This window comes from Copadichromis virginalis, linkage group LG13 (genome assembly GCF_057382275.1).
Source record: "Copadichromis virginalis isolate Kocher_CV1m ecotype Utaka linkage group LG13, C_Virginalis_male_GT1.1, whole genome shotgun sequence".
NCBI lineage: Eukaryota > Metazoa > Chordata > Actinopteri > Cichliformes > Cichlidae > Copadichromis > Copadichromis virginalis.
Window position 1 is genome coordinate 9,902,053 of NC_140630.1, and position 16,869 is coordinate 9,918,921.

Below are 16,869 nucleotides of genomic sequence, written 5' to 3' on the forward strand. Positions count from 1 at the left end.
GATTCTGTTTTCTTTACAGTGTAGCCTCACTACCTCTCTATAGGTACATAGTAAAAGTATTTTCTGTTTAATCTGTAAGACTTAAATTTCATTAATTATTATTTTATTTTATTATTTTACCGTCTAGATACCATGGGAAAAGCACATCTTGCTCATTGCTACTGTCAATCAAGGGATAATCTAAAACCTGTAAATATAATTCAGGACCAAACGCTTCTCTGTCCCTTCTGGGCTTCACAAAGAGTTTCTTTTCCCTTTGTTTGACACAGCCCTGGGATATCTTACTACTATTACCCTGATGGTAATCCAGTTTTGTTTTGTTTTTTCCAAAGCTTATCAACGCTCCGGTCATCAGGGACAGCATACAGCAACCGCAGCAACTGCACTGGAATGTGGAAATACAGGATGTGGAATATGAGTCGCCTGCAAACAGTGCACCAACAAAAGGCTTGGTATGTTTATACACATTCAGAAAGACCACTTTAGGTATTGGGCTGGGGACTTGGAATATCACTTTGGGGGGGATAAAGGCTTTATAGTCAGTGTTCAGTTAAACAAGACAGTTTGAAGTTCAAACAGAAGGTTAAATGTGTGTTAGTTTCAATGTTAGACGATGAGGGGATGTAATAGGAATTACTAACATGCTAATAGGTGTTTGCACTCTTTGTCATTTTGGAAATATTCTTACTGGCTTTGTTGCTTTTCTTGAGTAGCATGACCTGGCAGATATATTCATGCCTTTAGGGTACAATTAAATTACTGTAGTCAGTTGTCAAATACACATGGGGAAATAAAATATGCCCTTAAGCATTTCTACTCACCAATTAACAGGCTACATCTTATTCCTTTCTTTTTTATTCAGAATGTGTTGGGGGATATATGTGAAGAGTTTAAAGAAACATTTACTAACATCTTCATATTACAAAACCAACAGTGTAAATAATATGGATTTTTTTTAAAGGTCTTATCTCATAAATTAAATTACAGAAGCCTTAAATGCCTTTCAAACATCTTTTTCAGATTTTATTCCCAAAGAAATATGTTTAGTGTGACAATATACAATTTATCATAAAAAAGTATGTTGAATTGCTGTAATAAATGTTGCTTTGGACGTGAAGCCGTAACCGACAGCACCCAAACTGACCCAACCTCCTAGTGCTCCTTAGCTTTTATACCAGGCTATAAAAAGAACACAGCGGGCCAATTATTAACTCCTGTAACCCTACACTACAGACCCTCCCAAACAAGCACATACACACAATGATGTTGAAATAATGGGTGGGGCTCAGTACCCAGTGAGATGACAGGGCTGAAAAAGCACCTTTGTGGATGTAAATAAGTGATAAGAACACAATTTCTATCATAAAATTTAAATTAAAACATGCCAATAATGTTACCATTACTGGCATCAGTGGCACTCATTGTCCCTTTTTTAATCCTGTAACACATTTTTTTATCTTTAAGAGGAAGGACGTTGATTCTGTGATTAAATACAAAATAAATAAAATATTTTATTTCACAGCTACACAGACTACGATCAGTGCCTTTGGTAAACATAAGGTTCGCAAAGACGTGTATGCTCAGTAGTTTAGCAGAAGCAGAAAGGAAGTAAAGCGTGTTGGACATGTGAGTTTTGTCTTGTTTTCAACAAATTCAGTGAAAAACCAATGAAGAATCGCCCTATCTTGTCACATGTTTTATCTTAAGTGTATCTAAAATATGACATATTATATATCATCTGTGCCATGGACCAAAACTAAAACTATAATAACTACATGAAAGACTAACTAGGTTATAGTATGTGATATATTGTAATGAAAAACAGCTACTAAAGAGGAAGCCCGGTCTTTCATTCAAATTTCAACCACTGCTGGTTTTGGTCTTCTTCATTAAAATTTACTAAAAATAATAAACATATAGAATATTGTGAGTTTTAACCTTTAATTATTTTCAAAATATACGTGAAAATTAGGATAATTAACTTCAACCAAATAGCACCTTCAGCCAGAGGGAGATGACGTTATTGTCACCATGCCACACGGAGAAGGTCAAAAGTCAACTCGGTAACATCAAAAGCGAGATGCGTGTGAGCGCCATCAACAAAGACCTCAGTAACTCCTGACTGGCCGGTGTTGTTGCGTTGGTTTTTCAGCATTTCCAGCAGTGCGTAGATGACTCTTGCGCGTTGTTCCTCAGAGAGCGGGTCCGCCCAACGATAACAGGGCAGCGATGGAGAGTGGAGCAGGAAATACACAGATGACATGTAGACTTTAACAAACTCCAGTTTTAGATAGGAGAGGTCCCTCTGTAAACACACAGGGAGAAAGCTTTAGTTCATATTCACATCTCAGTGTAAGCCACCCAATCTATTATACTGACAGCATCCTCTACAGGTCTGAGCTGATATTACGCATCCAAAGATGCAGACTGTTACTGTAATAATGTGTAATGTATTAATGTGTATGCGATAGTCCCCGTAGGGAAATTGCTCCTCTGCATTTAACCCATTCACCCAGTGAAGCAGTGGGAAGCCACCAATGCAGCGCCCAGGGAGCAGTGTGTAGGGACGGTACCTCAGGGTAACCGTTCAGTGGAGTCGAACCCCCCAACCTTCCGATCATGGGGCCACCACTCTACCTACTGAGCTATCCCTACCCCACTGAGCTATCCCTAAACTCAGTAGCTATCCCTACTGAGTTTAATTAATTAAACCAGGCAATCAATACTTCTTCAAAGCTACCTTTTACCTAACCAAAACATCCTATTTTCTCTTTGTTCCCAAAAAGAAAGCAGATCCCCAACATATCACTTTGTAATGGGATCTGTGTCCCAAAACCCTGTTTCCAAAAGAGTTGTAATAATGCATAAAATGTAAATAAATCCAGAATGTCTGGCCTGCAAATCATACAATCCCTTATATTTGATTAAACATGACAAAAAGACATATTAAAAACCTGGAAGGAAAAAATAATTAAAATTTTTACGTTTCAAAATAGTTGGTACAGGCCCGATTAATATATTTACAGGTTTGCATATGCTTCCATCCAGACACAGGGGACGCTAGACCACCGAGACAACTACACTTAAACTCAAACTCAGCAGTTTTTCAGTCGTTTTATAATGACTGCCATTATACTATTTAAGCAAATATGTAGTTCAAATAATTTGCATTCCATTTTTTATATTTGCACCGGGCAAAAATGTGTTTGGACACAGAGTTGTATAACTACACACCTACACGCACGCACCTTTTGTGCTCTGTTCATGTTAGTCTCAGCATCCAGCCAGGCACTCTGGAAGAAACACAGTTATTTGAATATTCAGTTGTCCTTACCATCAAACAAATGTGATGGGTCATACCACTTAACAAGCTTTAAACTCTCTCTATATATAATCACACATTATTTTTACTATGAGAATATTAAAAATAATCTCACAGAAATCATCTTCAACAAGCAGAATTTCAGCTGTGTTGATAAAGCAACAAAACAAAGGAGCAGTTGTTGAATCTTATTTGAATGACAAATGTGACTTTTCTCACCCTGAGAGCATCTAACAGGTCTGGCTGGTCCAACAACACAGGGAAGGTTGAAAGTATAGGACTGCATATTAGATCTGAAAGAGAGATAATGGTATTAAACCCAGAGCTGTGAATGTGATCGGTTTGGATAAGAACCACTGACAGTGCGAGCTACCTGCATTCTGCATTGTGGGCCTGTCCATCAGCAGTGCGTCTGCAAGCAGATGCCTGTGCAGAACCAGCAGATGGATGCAGTTTAGGCAGTGGAGGAGAGTATCTGGAAGGACACTGAAGAGAAAAAATGTACTTATTACAAACATATACATGCACGCACATACATACACACAGGGATATATCTGAGATGAGTCAGGAATGAGTCCAAATAAACAGAGGAAGGCTTTATGGATAAGATATTCTACTGCAGGTGTTCAAGCACAGTGGCAGTCTTTTTTTCACTGATCTTCTAACCTGAGCTGTGTTTGCGTCCGGCTGTTGGCTGATTTCAGCTTAACAACAAGTTTGGGCTGCCGCCTGGCTTGGAGCAGCTGCTGGAAAACACCACTTGGAGCTGAAAGGAGAGGAGATACACTGATTAATATAACATAAAAACTATTATTTTGTTTCTATTGTTTTTTCCTTATATTATTTTAAGATCAAAATGTACTGAGTCTGCCATTTCTCCTTACATCCTCTAGTGGGTGACGCCTCCACTGCTACATCCTTCTCATATGGAGTGCCACCATTCACAGGCAGTTCATAGGTCCTGTACACAGTAGATAATTCAATTTTGTGCGCGCTTAATAATGTCAGTGGTTTTGCGCTAGGTGTCATTTTACTTTGTTAATCTTTTCACTACTGTAGGTGTCTAAAGAAAAGATATTCTGATATATTTTCGCAGCTTTTTCTGCATATGTCTGGATGAATGTAAAAAAACACATGTACCTGTTCGGCACAGGATTTCCTGCATCATCGGTCAATTTGAGGAAAGCCCAACCACAGCTTAGGTCTCCTCTCTCCCCAGTAGACTAAAACAGAGACACTTTTTCTTTTCTTTCCTTATATACATTTTTGTAATTCGCAAAATTGTATGCATCCTTACATTTCGTATAAAAGTGACTCCTAATTCAAAGAGGATCCCGAGGTTAGGAGACGCAGAGTTGCAGCGCAGAAAACAGTCTCCATCCAAGAGGGTGGGCAAGATACCGGTCACCTTGAACAGACACACACATGAACACATGCTAAATTTCACATTTCTCACAATTTCTTTTTTTGTCTTCTTTTGCAGAGCCTCAGTACAAAGAGTCTGCAAATCAGTTTGTGTTGTAAGGTTACAAACATAGCAACCTCCACATACCCTTGGAGAGAAGCTCCAGGTCTTTGGGCTCTTGGCATTGTAGGCTGCCCTTATTATGTGGATGTTACTCAAAACCTGAAACACAGTGAAACTCATGTTGAAAAAAGCAAGAGAGCAAGGGAATTAGATACAAAGAGTTAAATCTGAAAAAAAACCCTGCATAAAAATCTTCCTGTTTTATGGCAGAAACGTGTTCTTTGTTGTCTGAGTTGAGCTGAAATGTGACTGTTTCATAAGCTTACACACTTAAAGAGACCAATACATGATTCCTGCCACTAAAGTAATCAAGGATATGAATTACTACATCCACACTAGCCCGGTTAAATTTGAAAACGGCATTTTGGTCTGAAAACGCTCCGCGTCACACTATCGTTTTCAGTTGTTTTCACAGAGTTGTTGATCCATGGCCGAAAACAATTACGTTCCAGTCCTGCGCATGCATGAAACGCAAGACGATTCGACCTGCCTCATTTCTGTCTGCTGCTTATTTACTTTCCGGCTCTCTGAAATGTTGTGACAAAATGTTGAGGAAAAGCACCAAGTTTTTTAAATGGACTAACAATGAGGTGAGTTGTTGCTGCGAGTAACACAAAAGTACAAAGTTGCAAAGCAAGTGAGAATTAAAGAATTTGAAGAAAAGCTATCTGGAGCATGTGCAAACTGATCTTTAATAGGGCTGTCAAAATTGAGAACAAACAAAACAACTGCTGTATAATGCCCTCCGCTATCATAGTTTAATTGGTCACATGACTGCATCACATGACAAAATGTATCATCAACTTCGAAAAAGTTCCGGGTTCGCTGTTCACACTGCTACGCAAAAACGGCGTTTTCGAATGTATCCGCTTTGAAAAGCGTTTTCAGAACGCTGCGCTTTCCTTGACCTGTATGCACCCTTACATTTCGGTCTCAGTGTGGACGGAAGGCCAAAACGGAGAGACAACGATGCCCTAGCCGTAATGTTTGACACCTGTTTTACCTAATACACCAAAAGTATTAATAAAATTCATTATACTCTGAAGACATTTGGAGAAATTAAAGAAGTGCAGTAAAACATTACAGTACAAAAGAACGTAATAATGATCGCTCCAACCAAGGAAGAATGGAAGCAAATGTTCCCCTGATTCTGTTTGTAATAACGACAGTGGTATAAGCTTTCTGCACAAGCAAATATGCTAAGCCATAAATTCTAGATGTGCAGATAAGGTTGAAATAGCTCTTTTTGCAGACGACTGTACACCACTTTATACAGCACATTTGAGTCTATTTAGAGTGACGCAAAAAAGAAAAAACTTCATATAATGAAGCGTTCAGGATCTTTCTCAGTTCTCTAAATGTTTGTGACTTAGTACCTTTCTTGGTGTGTGGCATAAATTTATGTTGTAAATATCTCATAATGGTTTTAAATGATTTCTTTTTCATTTTTTGTCATGGACTAGTGTCTAAAATAAAAGTATACAGAGACAACCATGATACCTGAGTTCCGTCAAAGGCGCAGAGGCGGACGTGCCGGCTGAGGACTTGAACACCAACCCCAGGAGTAGGAATCATCCTGCAGCTCCACAAACTGAAACAAACACTCGTGCTGACCTGCCGAGGACGAACCTACACCACAGGAGAATCACACAGTAGGCAGGTTTATGACTATAGTTGCTGGCAAGTGTCAGAAACACAGGGACAAGCTCACCTTGCCAGTGTCTGGGTCCAGGAAGAGGTCTTTAAAGGAGAGCTGTGATTGGCTGAGCTGAGGCTGAATGTAATGACTTCCTCTGTATGTTACACCTAATAAAGGACACAAAGGGTTACAGCTTTGCCCTGAAAGTCATGTAGCATTGGCTTGTTAGATAAATATTACTATTTACAGTGACAGCTGCTTCTATCAATACGGTAACAATAGGGTAAAAATTGTGCATCTAACTCACCATTCAACCTACTGTACCAAAACAACTACAGTAATAAAAATAACATCCAGTATAACTCACCCAGTATAAACTCTTAATTGTTGAAGCCTGTGCAGTTATGAACTTGAATAAATTAAAATGTCTTTTAAACCAGCTCCTTTATCTCACAGTGTAAGCTGTTCAAGCTGTTTTAAGTTTTGGGTGTCATCTTAGTTTAAATCCAAATTTCCATTAAGATGCAACAATTTGTAGAATTGTTGATTTTTCCAAATATAAATGTGACACATCCTGTGATTTCTGCTTCACTGATGCAAGGATTTGTTACTACCTTGGAATACATTACTTAGAATTGGGGAAATGTAATCCACATATTTTGCTGCTTTATAGAAAAATTATACATTGACAAAGTAATTGGCAGAAGTTGAGTAACTGGCAATGAAAACAGTTTTCCCCTAGCCTTATAACAGCCACTTAACCTGTAGGATGATGTCAGGCAGCACTAAGGGAGGCAGGTCTGTTCACCACCAGTGGACCAGCAAGCTCTAGGATTTACTGAATTCTGCCAGTGCTTCCAAAACTGCACAGATCCCCCATTGTGGGCAGAGTTTACTTCATATTAATTTGTGAGTTTATCCAGTCTCTCTCTCTCTCTCTCTCACTCACACACTCACACTCTCACACTCACACACACACACACATGCTGCATAATGACCTTCCTCCACCAGTAATTTATTGAGAGTTGATGGTCTGAATCCTGAAGGTATAGCACCCATGGCGGAGAGCACATCTGTTGCATCAATCTGTCACAGACACACGATAAAACCATAAAACGTATTTAACACAGCGCTAAAGATTATGAATGCAGTATTTGTTGTTGGGAAAATTAATAGCAGTTTCAGTTCTTGTAGTTATAACTGTAGAGTATAGAAAGTCGCACCTCACTCAGAGCCTTTTTGACTGTAGACCAGTTAGAATGTGAAGCACTGTCAACAAAAACAAAAGAAACCAAGAATAATTATGTTATTCATTCACACCAGTAAGTAATATTTTTATGTTGCCATTAATCTGGATAAATGTAGTTTTCAAAATTATCTTCCTTTTAAACAAAGTCTCTCAAGTGTAGGGAAACACAGACCCTGGAAGCTTAATGCCATTAAATAAAAATTAAATAAAAAACTTTCAACCTCCATTTGTCTGGATCATCAGTTAATTCTTCACTATCTTGATTTTCCTCCTCTTCCGACTCCTCCTTGTCATCATCATCTTCTTTTGAATCATTGTCATCATCATCATCATCTTCCTCATCAACACTAGAGCCAATCTAACACATTATGGTTACATTTAAAATATAATCAGAAATCATATCCTGTTATGGTCTTGATCTTTTTTGTCAGTCTATACTAATATTAAAAACACAATGAATAAAGAAAACTGCTGCAGGCTGCATTTTAATGTTCTCAGTAATGTTTTATAATTCCTTCAGCTAAACACTTGTCTAAATGAAAATTCATAATGTTGGACTTGCTATCATTGCAGATTTTGTACCTTCAGGAAGGTTTTTGGAACCACTCCTCTGCTGCCTTTAGTGTTCTGAGCCAGCCACCATCCATCTGCTGCCTTCCTGATAATCCTCAACACCTCCCCCTTCTGAAACAACAGGCCACAGAACACCATGTAAGTTCACATAACTCACACATTTATAACAAACAGATGAGATCAAATGCAGTTCATCACAGACATGTCTAAAATTCAGATGTGAGGATAAACCTATCTTCCTAATCGGTTAAGTACTTGATTAAAAATTAACCGGCAATGGAATAAGATTCATTAACACAAAGGGATATCAAATTGGATAAGTGGAGATGGATGGATGGATGGATGGATGGACATAACGATTAATAAAGCTTATAAATTACACTACAGTGCACTAGACTACATGCCAATATCTACCAGACACATCATAGAAATGTTTAAAATTAAAAAGGTAAATAGTTTTCAGAAATATGTAAATTACATTTATTACTTAATTCAGGCCTGCAAGACTTGAAGAAGAAGATTTGGATGGCTAGAGCGCCCTCTTCTGTTGAAACTAAATATTATACAATATCGCTTTTAACATGCAAGGGGAAAGAATCCAAGCTCTAAACGTCCTAAATATATTGCTGACATCAAGGCTGTTTGTGTTTTACCCGAACAGACAGATCTCCTTCCTGCTCTCCTTTGAAATCACTGAGGACCATGTAGATGCGAGCATCTGACTGAGATGGCGGTTTCAAATCTCGCCTCTCATCACCGGCAATGTTGTTAACAATTTCTACATGCTCTTCTTCATTGTCGTTACTGTCTTCGTCATCGTCTTCTTCAGCACTATTTTCACTATCTTCCTTTGAAACATTACTGTGGACCAGGGAATAATTCAGTGAAAAAAGGTATTCTTGGGTCAGATTTGTCAATCAATTGTCATTGAATCTGTCAGATAAACTGATGCTTTGCAATGAAGCATGCAGGTTAAATTGTTGTGGGGAAGTCAAGCCCCCTGCAGCATGGACTATAAAGTACATACACAGATCAACAACAAAAAAAACTCTACCGTCCCAGTTTTCCTTCTTTGCACTTAACACACATTTCACTAACCCTGCTTCAGTGCTAGGTCCTGGTGGCGACAGCTCCAGAGAGAGAGTTTTTAGACGCTCCATGATGTTTTGCACTCGTCGCTCCTCTTCCTGTTTCCTCTGATCATAATTGCCCACTGGAGCCAGCTCATCACCCTGAAAGATCAAGCGTTAGCTTATGATGGCTAATTAGCTACACTGCTGTCAACCATGCAACATTTTCCACAAAGATAAATTAATATATCGATTTGCTGCCGTAAGTAATGACAACTGCTTTAATAAAAACAACTAATATTAGTCAAGTAATATCACTGATTGCTTCCAATTGTTGGCATCGAAAGATTATATTAAATCTGTGTACAATAATAGTATTTGAAAAGGTTGAAAAGTTTCTTAAAGATTAGAAAACTAACCTTGCTCAGTTTCTTCAGTGTCCTTAGTGTCTCCTCTGCTGACATTTGCAGTTTTTGGCATCTGTTTGCAAGTAGATATCAAATTTTCAAGCATTCCATAAAGTAGGTGATCAGGGCATGTGGTAGAGAGGGTCATCATGCTGAAATATCCTTGGGCAGACTGATAGCGAACTCACTGATGGACCCATTGCAGTCTGAGTACGTGTGTAATTGTTAGAAAATGTTTATAGATACAATCCTGTATGGATTTGTGCGTGACTGGGTGAGTGACACTTTTAGCAGAAAACCCTTTGAGTGCTCAACTGACTACTAACTACACACAAGGATTTCAATGTTAAAACAGGTGAGGGTGCTCATCTTAAGGAGTAAGGAAGGGCACTGCTGGTGCTCTACCACAGTTGGTTACCTTCGAAAGGCCTCTTCAGTGGATCCAGCCTGGCTCTGGACATCCTTCTCCAGACTGTCAACCTGTGAAAGTGTTTAAATCAATGTACAGTTCAGCGTCTATATTGATGATTATGTCGGTTTTTATTCTTGTTTACATTGCTAACTCACAGCAGTGCATCATAATGAATTGTTACGAACAGATGCTAATCAATATTTATGCTAGCGCATGCCACGTCGGTAAAGGGCTTATAAGACAAAAGTGTTTAGAGAAACAGTCGAGTTCAAGCCTCGGGATCACATCATTTCGAAAAAGCTCTGGTGGTACATGTGCAACAACTGTATAACGTTCAGTCCGAACAGTTTGGTGCAGTCGCACCTAAGTTTAAAGCGTCGTTCTTGAACTGACCTGTTTTTTTATTTCATCCACTTCTCTCTGGGCTAGCTGCAAAGGTCCTCTTCTTTTTAGTGGCATTTATACACTTTTTAGGGTCACACGGTACGTGTGTTAGCTGATCTTCTAGCTTGCTAACTGACGCTGGGCTTCCAACAGTTGCTAAGCAACTGACTTCTTCTTCTTCTGTATAAGGTTTATTGGCGGTTGGCAAACAGCAAAATGGTGCATTACCGCCACCAACTGGTGTGGAGTGTGGACCGAAAAAGCAACTGACTTCTTCGATTTTTTTTTTAATTGTCAATGTAATTTCCGTGCTCATTGTGGGTTTGTTTTAGTCAGCATATTTCGCTTATGTAATATATTTTTATATATTCGTAAATGAATGAACGCGATATTAATACAAAGACTATGTTTTCTGTTTGGTTTTTTTTTGCAATTATTGGCAGTTTACAAGCTTACATCAAGCTACCGCCGCCTACTGGTCTGGATATTTTCTCACGATTCCTTGAAAAATTACTGACGTTACTGCGACTTCATAATGTTGGAGTTGTTTGTGTTTAATGCGCATTTAATTCAGATTCAATGCCATAAGCGTAAAAATTGATCGGTCTAAAGCCAAATATTGGATCAAAAGGCAAAACTACCATTATTGATTGTAATCATATATGAATCCAAATACCCTCCAAATTATGATGTAATGCATTTCCATTTCCTCTAATACTAGTTTTTAAATCCTAGATGTTTGATGCTTTTACAGGTTTTATGTCCAAAAAAGATAACATAAAATATTACTGATATTTTTACTTCTCTTCCGAATCGAGCGTGAATTCCCCCCCAATAATCCTCAGCTTTTGACTGATCGAACCCATCCAGCACCACATCTACAATACAATACAATCTTGGTCAATACGCCCTGTAAAATTATATCACTCTTTCAAAGGACACTTGCAATGCACAGTTGTGTAAGTGCTTTCAGAAAGACCTATAGGGGGCGTACGTTACGTCCTTTGCCTTTCGTGTTACCTTCACTGTCACTTTTCTTTTCCCCAAATTTCAAATGTATAATTTCAAAACATACCACCACTGTAACAGCGTTGGGTTTTTTTTATATAAAAAAAGTTTAAAGGTCGCTTATGAGCCCATTTAAGATGTCGTTCGGCAAGCGTCCTCGCTAAATTGCCCCCGATTTTCTAAGTTACGACCCTTTGAGTGGCAGTGAAGGCAGCAAACACTGTTAGTTATGTCATTTATCAACCATGGCTGCACCCGTCGCTCTTATTCAAGGTGCGAGCAGAGGACTGGGCTTTGGATTCTGCAAATATATACTTAAAAATAAATCACTCGCTACTGTTGTAGCAACATGTCGAAACCCGGACGGGGCTGCAGAATTGCGGAGCCTGGCCGGCCAACACCCGGGCCGACTGATGGTCCTCAGACTGGACGTGAACCACGAGGAGGACATCCGCGGAGCTGCAGAGAGGGTTAAGGAGAGTTTCGGTCGGCTGGATCTAGTCGTCAACTCCTCGGCAATGCTTCACCCTTCGGGGAAAGGAGAGACCAGCTTGAGGGATGTTTCTGCACAGGTAGACCTTTGTTTTAGTGTGAGAAGCCACATTTCCGTAAAAACTGGAGTAAAAGTTAGTTTAACTCACTGTCGTGAGTCAAACCGTTGCCTGTGTAGAAAATACATGCACAGAAGTAGTGCAAAAAACTTGGTGAGACACCATCATCATAGAGGCATTTGGATTTCCCCCTGTAATGGTACATACATTGGACTTTTTCTAACAATCTCTGGTGGTCCTTAAACTGTGCTGGTGATGTCTGTGTCCAGCAAGAGAGTCTGAAATCGGCAACACCAAATTCATTAAATCCTTAATTAAGTAACTTTTTTCCCATTTTCAGGGTATCATTTCCACCTTAACGACTAATACAGTGGGTCCTTTGGTCATGGCCAAGTATTTCTCCCCCCTCCTTCTTAAGGGCAGTGGTGGATTTGGTCAGCAGCCTGCAGAGAAAGCCAAACAGCACAGCGGGATCATTGTTAACATCACAGCGAAAGTGGGATCAATTGGAGACAATGGTATCTGGTGGTTCCAAAACACTTTGTGCATACATGTCATGTAGGCAGTGGCACTTCCAGACCAGATTTATCAGTGGGACCAGTGTTTTGTTTTGTTTTTTTAATCGGGGCACAGAACAAAACAAAAAAGATTTTTTTTTTTAATGTATTAAGCACATACTGTACAGGATTGACAGTCTCTGTTTCTGATCCCTCGTTCTTTGCATCCTCTCCAGCTAACTCCTCTTTCTCTCTTTCATCCCCTCATGATCTTCATCCTCTCTCTCTACACTGTTCTTTGTTAACAGGAGAAAAACCCACCAGCTAAACGGCTCCAAATTTAAAAGAGCAAGTGTGCAGCACCCTAAACGGTCCACGTTGAACACGTCAGCAATTTAATTCCAGTTACCGTGCCACTGCATATCACCATAAGAAATCAATTAATTATTATCTCTTGAGCACAGAGGCCAGAGTTAGTTCTACGGGGGCGTTGGCCCCTGTCTAAAACCACCTATGCACGTAGGCAGCACCACTTTTGTTACTTAGCTGAAGGACAGAGCATAGTTACAAAGCAGATATTTATCTTTTGTTATAATGTGCATGCATGCACAGTGGTAAAATGTTCATCTCTAACACTTTTTTCTCAGGTCTTGGAGGTTGGTACAGCTACAGAATGTCTAAAGCAGCTCTTAACATGGCCACTAGGAATTTGTCTATAGAGCTGGGCCGCAGTCGACCCAAGGTAAGTGTTTTCATACATGCTGCATTAATGTCTTGATGCATGCTCAATCATCAAGTTAAGGAAATCCCAAAGTTGAGTCTATTCATGTGGTTGTTTGTTTGGTTGGCGTTTTCAGTGGGAGAAACATTTCGTCATTCGTCCAAGTGACTTCCACCCTTATGTGTCGGGAGTATCAGAACAGCTGAGACGCATTTTCTCTTAAGACTGGGTCTCTGTTGGTTTCAAACCCCAAGACACACTGTGCCAAAAATTGGTCCACCCAAAAGATATGTCACAAATAGAGTAATATAGTGTACGCTGTTAAGTGCCAGGAGGATTGCCAGGATTTATACATCGGGGAAACCAAACAACCTCTGGCTAAACGGATGGCACAGCACACAAGAGCTAACTTGTCAGGCCAGGACTCCGCAGTCTGTTCACACCTACAGGCCACGAGATACTGTTTCAATGATGAGGATGTACACATCCTGGACAGGGAGGAACTCTGGTTTGAGCAGGGAGTCAAGGATTTACACGAAAAGGGAAAAAACATCTCTGAGCCTAAGGTCTAAGATGCTTGTTACTGGTGTTTGTATCTTTCTTTTAGAGCATGGATTAGGGCATGCCCTTGTACATAGATCCCATAGCCTATAATGATGTTTTTTTTTCCCCAGGTTGTTTGTGTGTCCCTACATCCAGGAACAGTGAACACAGACCTCTCCAGGCCTTATCACCGGAATGTGCCACAAGACAAGCTGTTCAGCGCTGAACACTCTGTGAACTGTCTAATGAGCATCGTTGACACACTAAATATAGAAAAGACTGGAAAAGCGTACAGCTGGGATGGAACCGAACTTCCGTGGTAGAATTTCTAAGAGATGAATTTCACCACTTCTGGTCTTAATGGTGAATTTCTGAGCAGTGTTGAGACAATGTGGAGATGAGCTGGACTTCATGCTATTGATGTACAAGACATTTGTGCTCAAGTGACAGTTCAGATGGTCAATGAAAAAACTCTTTTACTACCTCATAATTATCCAAAGTGCTTAAATCATCTGTAGCACATACAGCTTTTGTGTGAAGCCATTATTGACAATGTATCTGGTTTCAATATTTCATACAACTCTCATATAGTTTAGTACTGCTCATTTTAATGGTAAAAATCATGTAATATCTCACTAATCTTGACGTCTTTCCCCAATTCAGTAATATCATCAGGTGGTTTGTATTAAAGGTGAATAAATTATCTGACTGTTTAAAATTTGTGGTTGCATTACACACACAAGCAGTCATTTTGGAAACAAGTGCTGTGGACATACAGTATGTTTTAAGAAAAAAAGATTGCATGGCTGGAGTTAATCTGCTAGTACATTCTACATGCAAATGTTGCACAAAGACTAACTCCTAAAGATAAAATAATAAAATCCTTTACATAGGATCTGTAAGAATTTTTTTTTCATCCACATCAAGTCTGAAACTGATTGTGATAAAAGTTAATCCCAAAGAATCTGACTCTTTATGAGATATAAAGATGAAGCTATTTGGCAACTGGAAAAACACTGGACTGCAGCAGTCATGGCTCAGTCTGTTGCAATCTTCCACCAGAGGTGTAGTCACAAAACAATTAGTGCTTTCACTACCTCATATATTCAGAAAAAGTTAATTTAATATGTAATTATAATAATGGATTGCATTTATATAGCGCTTTTCTAGGCACCCAAAGCGCTTTACAATTCCACTATTCATTCACTCTCACAAACTGGTGGAGTTGTAGCCACAGCTGCCCTGGGGCAGACTGACAGAACATTCCGGTTACAGATGAGCTTCCCAATCCCCTGAGCCACGGTCGCCCCGTAATCATAAGAAAATGAATACAACTCCAATAATGTAAATAGATTACTGCATTTGTAGGCTTTTGGTTTTGTAAGTTGCTTTTTAAAACAAGATTTACACTTTAAATTAGAGATGGCACGATACCACTTTTTTATGTCCGATACCGATACCGATATCATAAATTTGGATATCTGCCGATACCGATATGAATCCGATATAGTGTTTTTTGATCAACAAAACTGTTTTTTAAATATCTTGCTGCATTTTGTATAAGTTCATACTCAAGTTTAAAACAACAACTACACTAAAGCTATTCTGTTATACCTGTATGCAAAAAAAAATATTTCATAGTTCAGCAATACTGTTCAATCTAATAAACTTAAACCTACACCATCCTCCCTATTCTGGTATTTTAAAGAGTACTTAGCATAAATATTAAGCAACCTAACTAATAGGGTTCCAACTCCCAGCAACAACAAAAATAAATAAATAAAAAATAGGGAACCACCCCTTAGACTTGTAGTCAAGACCGCCTAATCCGAGACCAAGACAAGACCAAGACCAGAGGGTATCGAGACCAAGACAAGACCAAGACCAGAGGGTATCGAGACCAAGACAAGACCAAGACCAAGTTGAGACGAGACCGAGTCGAGACGAGACCAAGACCAAGACCGAGACAAAAAAAGTCTTTAAACTGCAGCCAGATGCTATTCTATATACATATGCAGGACACCTTAAACTAGTTTTTTAATTAAGCAGCAAGGCAGAACAAAGTCAGGCCTGTATCAAGACACAGGGACTAAACCCCAATTCAACCAGACCCAGAACTGATCCGGAATTAAAACAGGACTACAACAGTAACCAAGACAGAACCAGAATCAGAACTAGATGATAGTAGCACTAAAAAATCATCATAGACCTGCACTACACTTATTTTTTAATTCTACCAAAGTACAATATTTAGATTGAGAAAAGTTTATATAATTATTTAGCCTTGTTGTGCAGAACTTAATAAATATAGAATTTGAAAAGGAACAAATGGTATCTAAAAAGAAACACTAGGTACATGTTCTGATGAGTTTTGGCAAACAACCATTTGACTAACATGTGTGTCTCACCTGCTCTTGTTCCATCTCTGTTCTGTCCTCATTCTCTCTCTCCCTCTCTGTTCCTCTCTCTCCCTCTCTGCTCCTCTCTCTCCCTCTCTGTTCCTCTCTCTCCCTCTCTGCTCCTCTCTCTCCCTCTCTGCTCCTCTCTCTCCCTCTCTGCTCCTCTCTCTCCCTCTCTGCTCCTCTCTCTCCCTCTTTGTGCTGACAATCAAGCCAAACACCAACATCATCAAATACAGTGGAAACCAGATATTTACACACTCTTCAGATAAAAACACAAACACTTTTTAATTGTAACATCAAATCAGACTAAATGTTTATTTTTTTAGATTGATAAATATAAAAAACATATTTGTTAACTTTGAGAGTAAAGAGAGAAACTATCTGTATTTCTTAATTGCAAATGGAACCAAATTGTATTCAAAATTGAGCCACACTTATGGAGCTCCACAGTTCTTTTCCTGGTCTTTTGGTTGACATCTCTTGATGTTCCCATGTCACAGAAACAGGCTCTGTGTTTTGCCTTATATGCATCCACAGCTGTGCCACCAGTTTACTCACATGGA

General features: G+C 39.2%; 2 protein-coding genes across 3 annotated transcripts; one reads left to right on the forward strand and one right to left on the reverse strand.

The window, feature by feature from the left end:
• Positions 1–1,922: 1,922 nt before the first annotated feature.
• Positions 1,923–10,786, reverse strand: nphp1 (nephronophthisis 1). Of its 2 annotated transcripts, none has more exons than XM_085477178.1 (20): positions 10,594–10,786; positions 10,207–10,268; positions 9,801–9,861; positions 9,410–9,543; positions 8,965–9,172; positions 8,321–8,422; positions 7,960–8,096; positions 7,713–7,758; positions 7,488–7,575; positions 6,562–6,656; positions 6,351–6,479; positions 4,875–4,949; positions 4,620–4,730; positions 4,463–4,545; positions 4,207–4,283; positions 3,989–4,088; positions 3,696–3,808; positions 3,542–3,615; positions 3,249–3,293; positions 1,923–2,305 (listed from the first exon to the last, which is right to left on the reverse strand). In XM_085477178.1, exons 1-20 carry the CDS (start codon positions 10,657–10,659, stop codon positions 2,027–2,029), a joined length of 2,085 nt encoding a protein of 694 aa, XP_085333304.1. In that variant the 5' UTR covers positions 10,660–10,786; the 3' UTR covers positions 1,923–2,026. The 2 variants fall into 2 exon arrangements, with proteins under 2 accessions (XP_085333304.1, XP_085333305.1); XM_085477179.1 differs by having other exon boundaries at positions 2,221–2,305; positions 3,235–3,293.
• Positions 10,787–11,035: 249 nt separating this feature from the next.
• LOC146695226 (uncharacterized) lies at positions 11,036–14,799 on the forward strand. Its single transcript, XM_085477181.1, has 4 exons — positions 11,036–12,164; positions 12,484–12,661; positions 13,288–13,382; positions 14,036–14,799. Exons 1-4 carry the CDS (start codon positions 11,838–11,840, stop codon positions 14,225–14,227), a joined length of 792 nt encoding a protein of 263 aa, XP_085333307.1. The 5' UTR covers positions 11,036–11,837; the 3' UTR covers positions 14,228–14,799.
• The last annotated feature ends 2,070 nt before the right edge of the window (positions 14,800–16,869 follow it).

What these genes read in the sequence shown, in the direction of transcription:
- nphp1 (XM_085477178.1), bottom strand. Translation starts at nt 10,659, where the DNA reads ATGCCACTAAAAAGAAGAGGACCTTTGCAGCTAGCCCAGAGAGAAGTG. An exon ending in TGGATGAAATAAAAAAACAG is followed by an intron (nt 10,269 to 10,593) that starts GTCAGTTCAAGA and finishes ACACTTTCACAG; the next exon opens with GTTGACAGTCTGGAGAAGGA. An exon ending in ACTGAAGAGGCCTTTCGAAG is followed by an intron (nt 9,862 to 10,206) that starts GTAACCAACTGT and finishes ACTTGCAAACAG; the next exon opens with ATGCCAAAAACTGCAAATGT.
- LOC146695226 (XM_085477181.1), top strand. Translation starts at nt 11,838, where the DNA reads ATGGCTGCACCCGTCGCTCTTATTCAAGGTGCGAGCAGAGGACTGGGC. An exon ending in TGAGGGATGTTTCTGCACAG is followed by an intron (nt 12,165 to 12,483) that starts GTAGACCTTTGT and finishes TCCCATTTTCAG; the next exon opens with GGTATCATTTCCACCTTAAC. An exon ending in GGGATCAATTGGAGACAATG is followed by an intron (nt 12,662 to 13,287) that starts GTATCTGGTGGT and finishes CTTTTTTCTCAG; the next exon opens with GTCTTGGAGGTTGGTACAGC.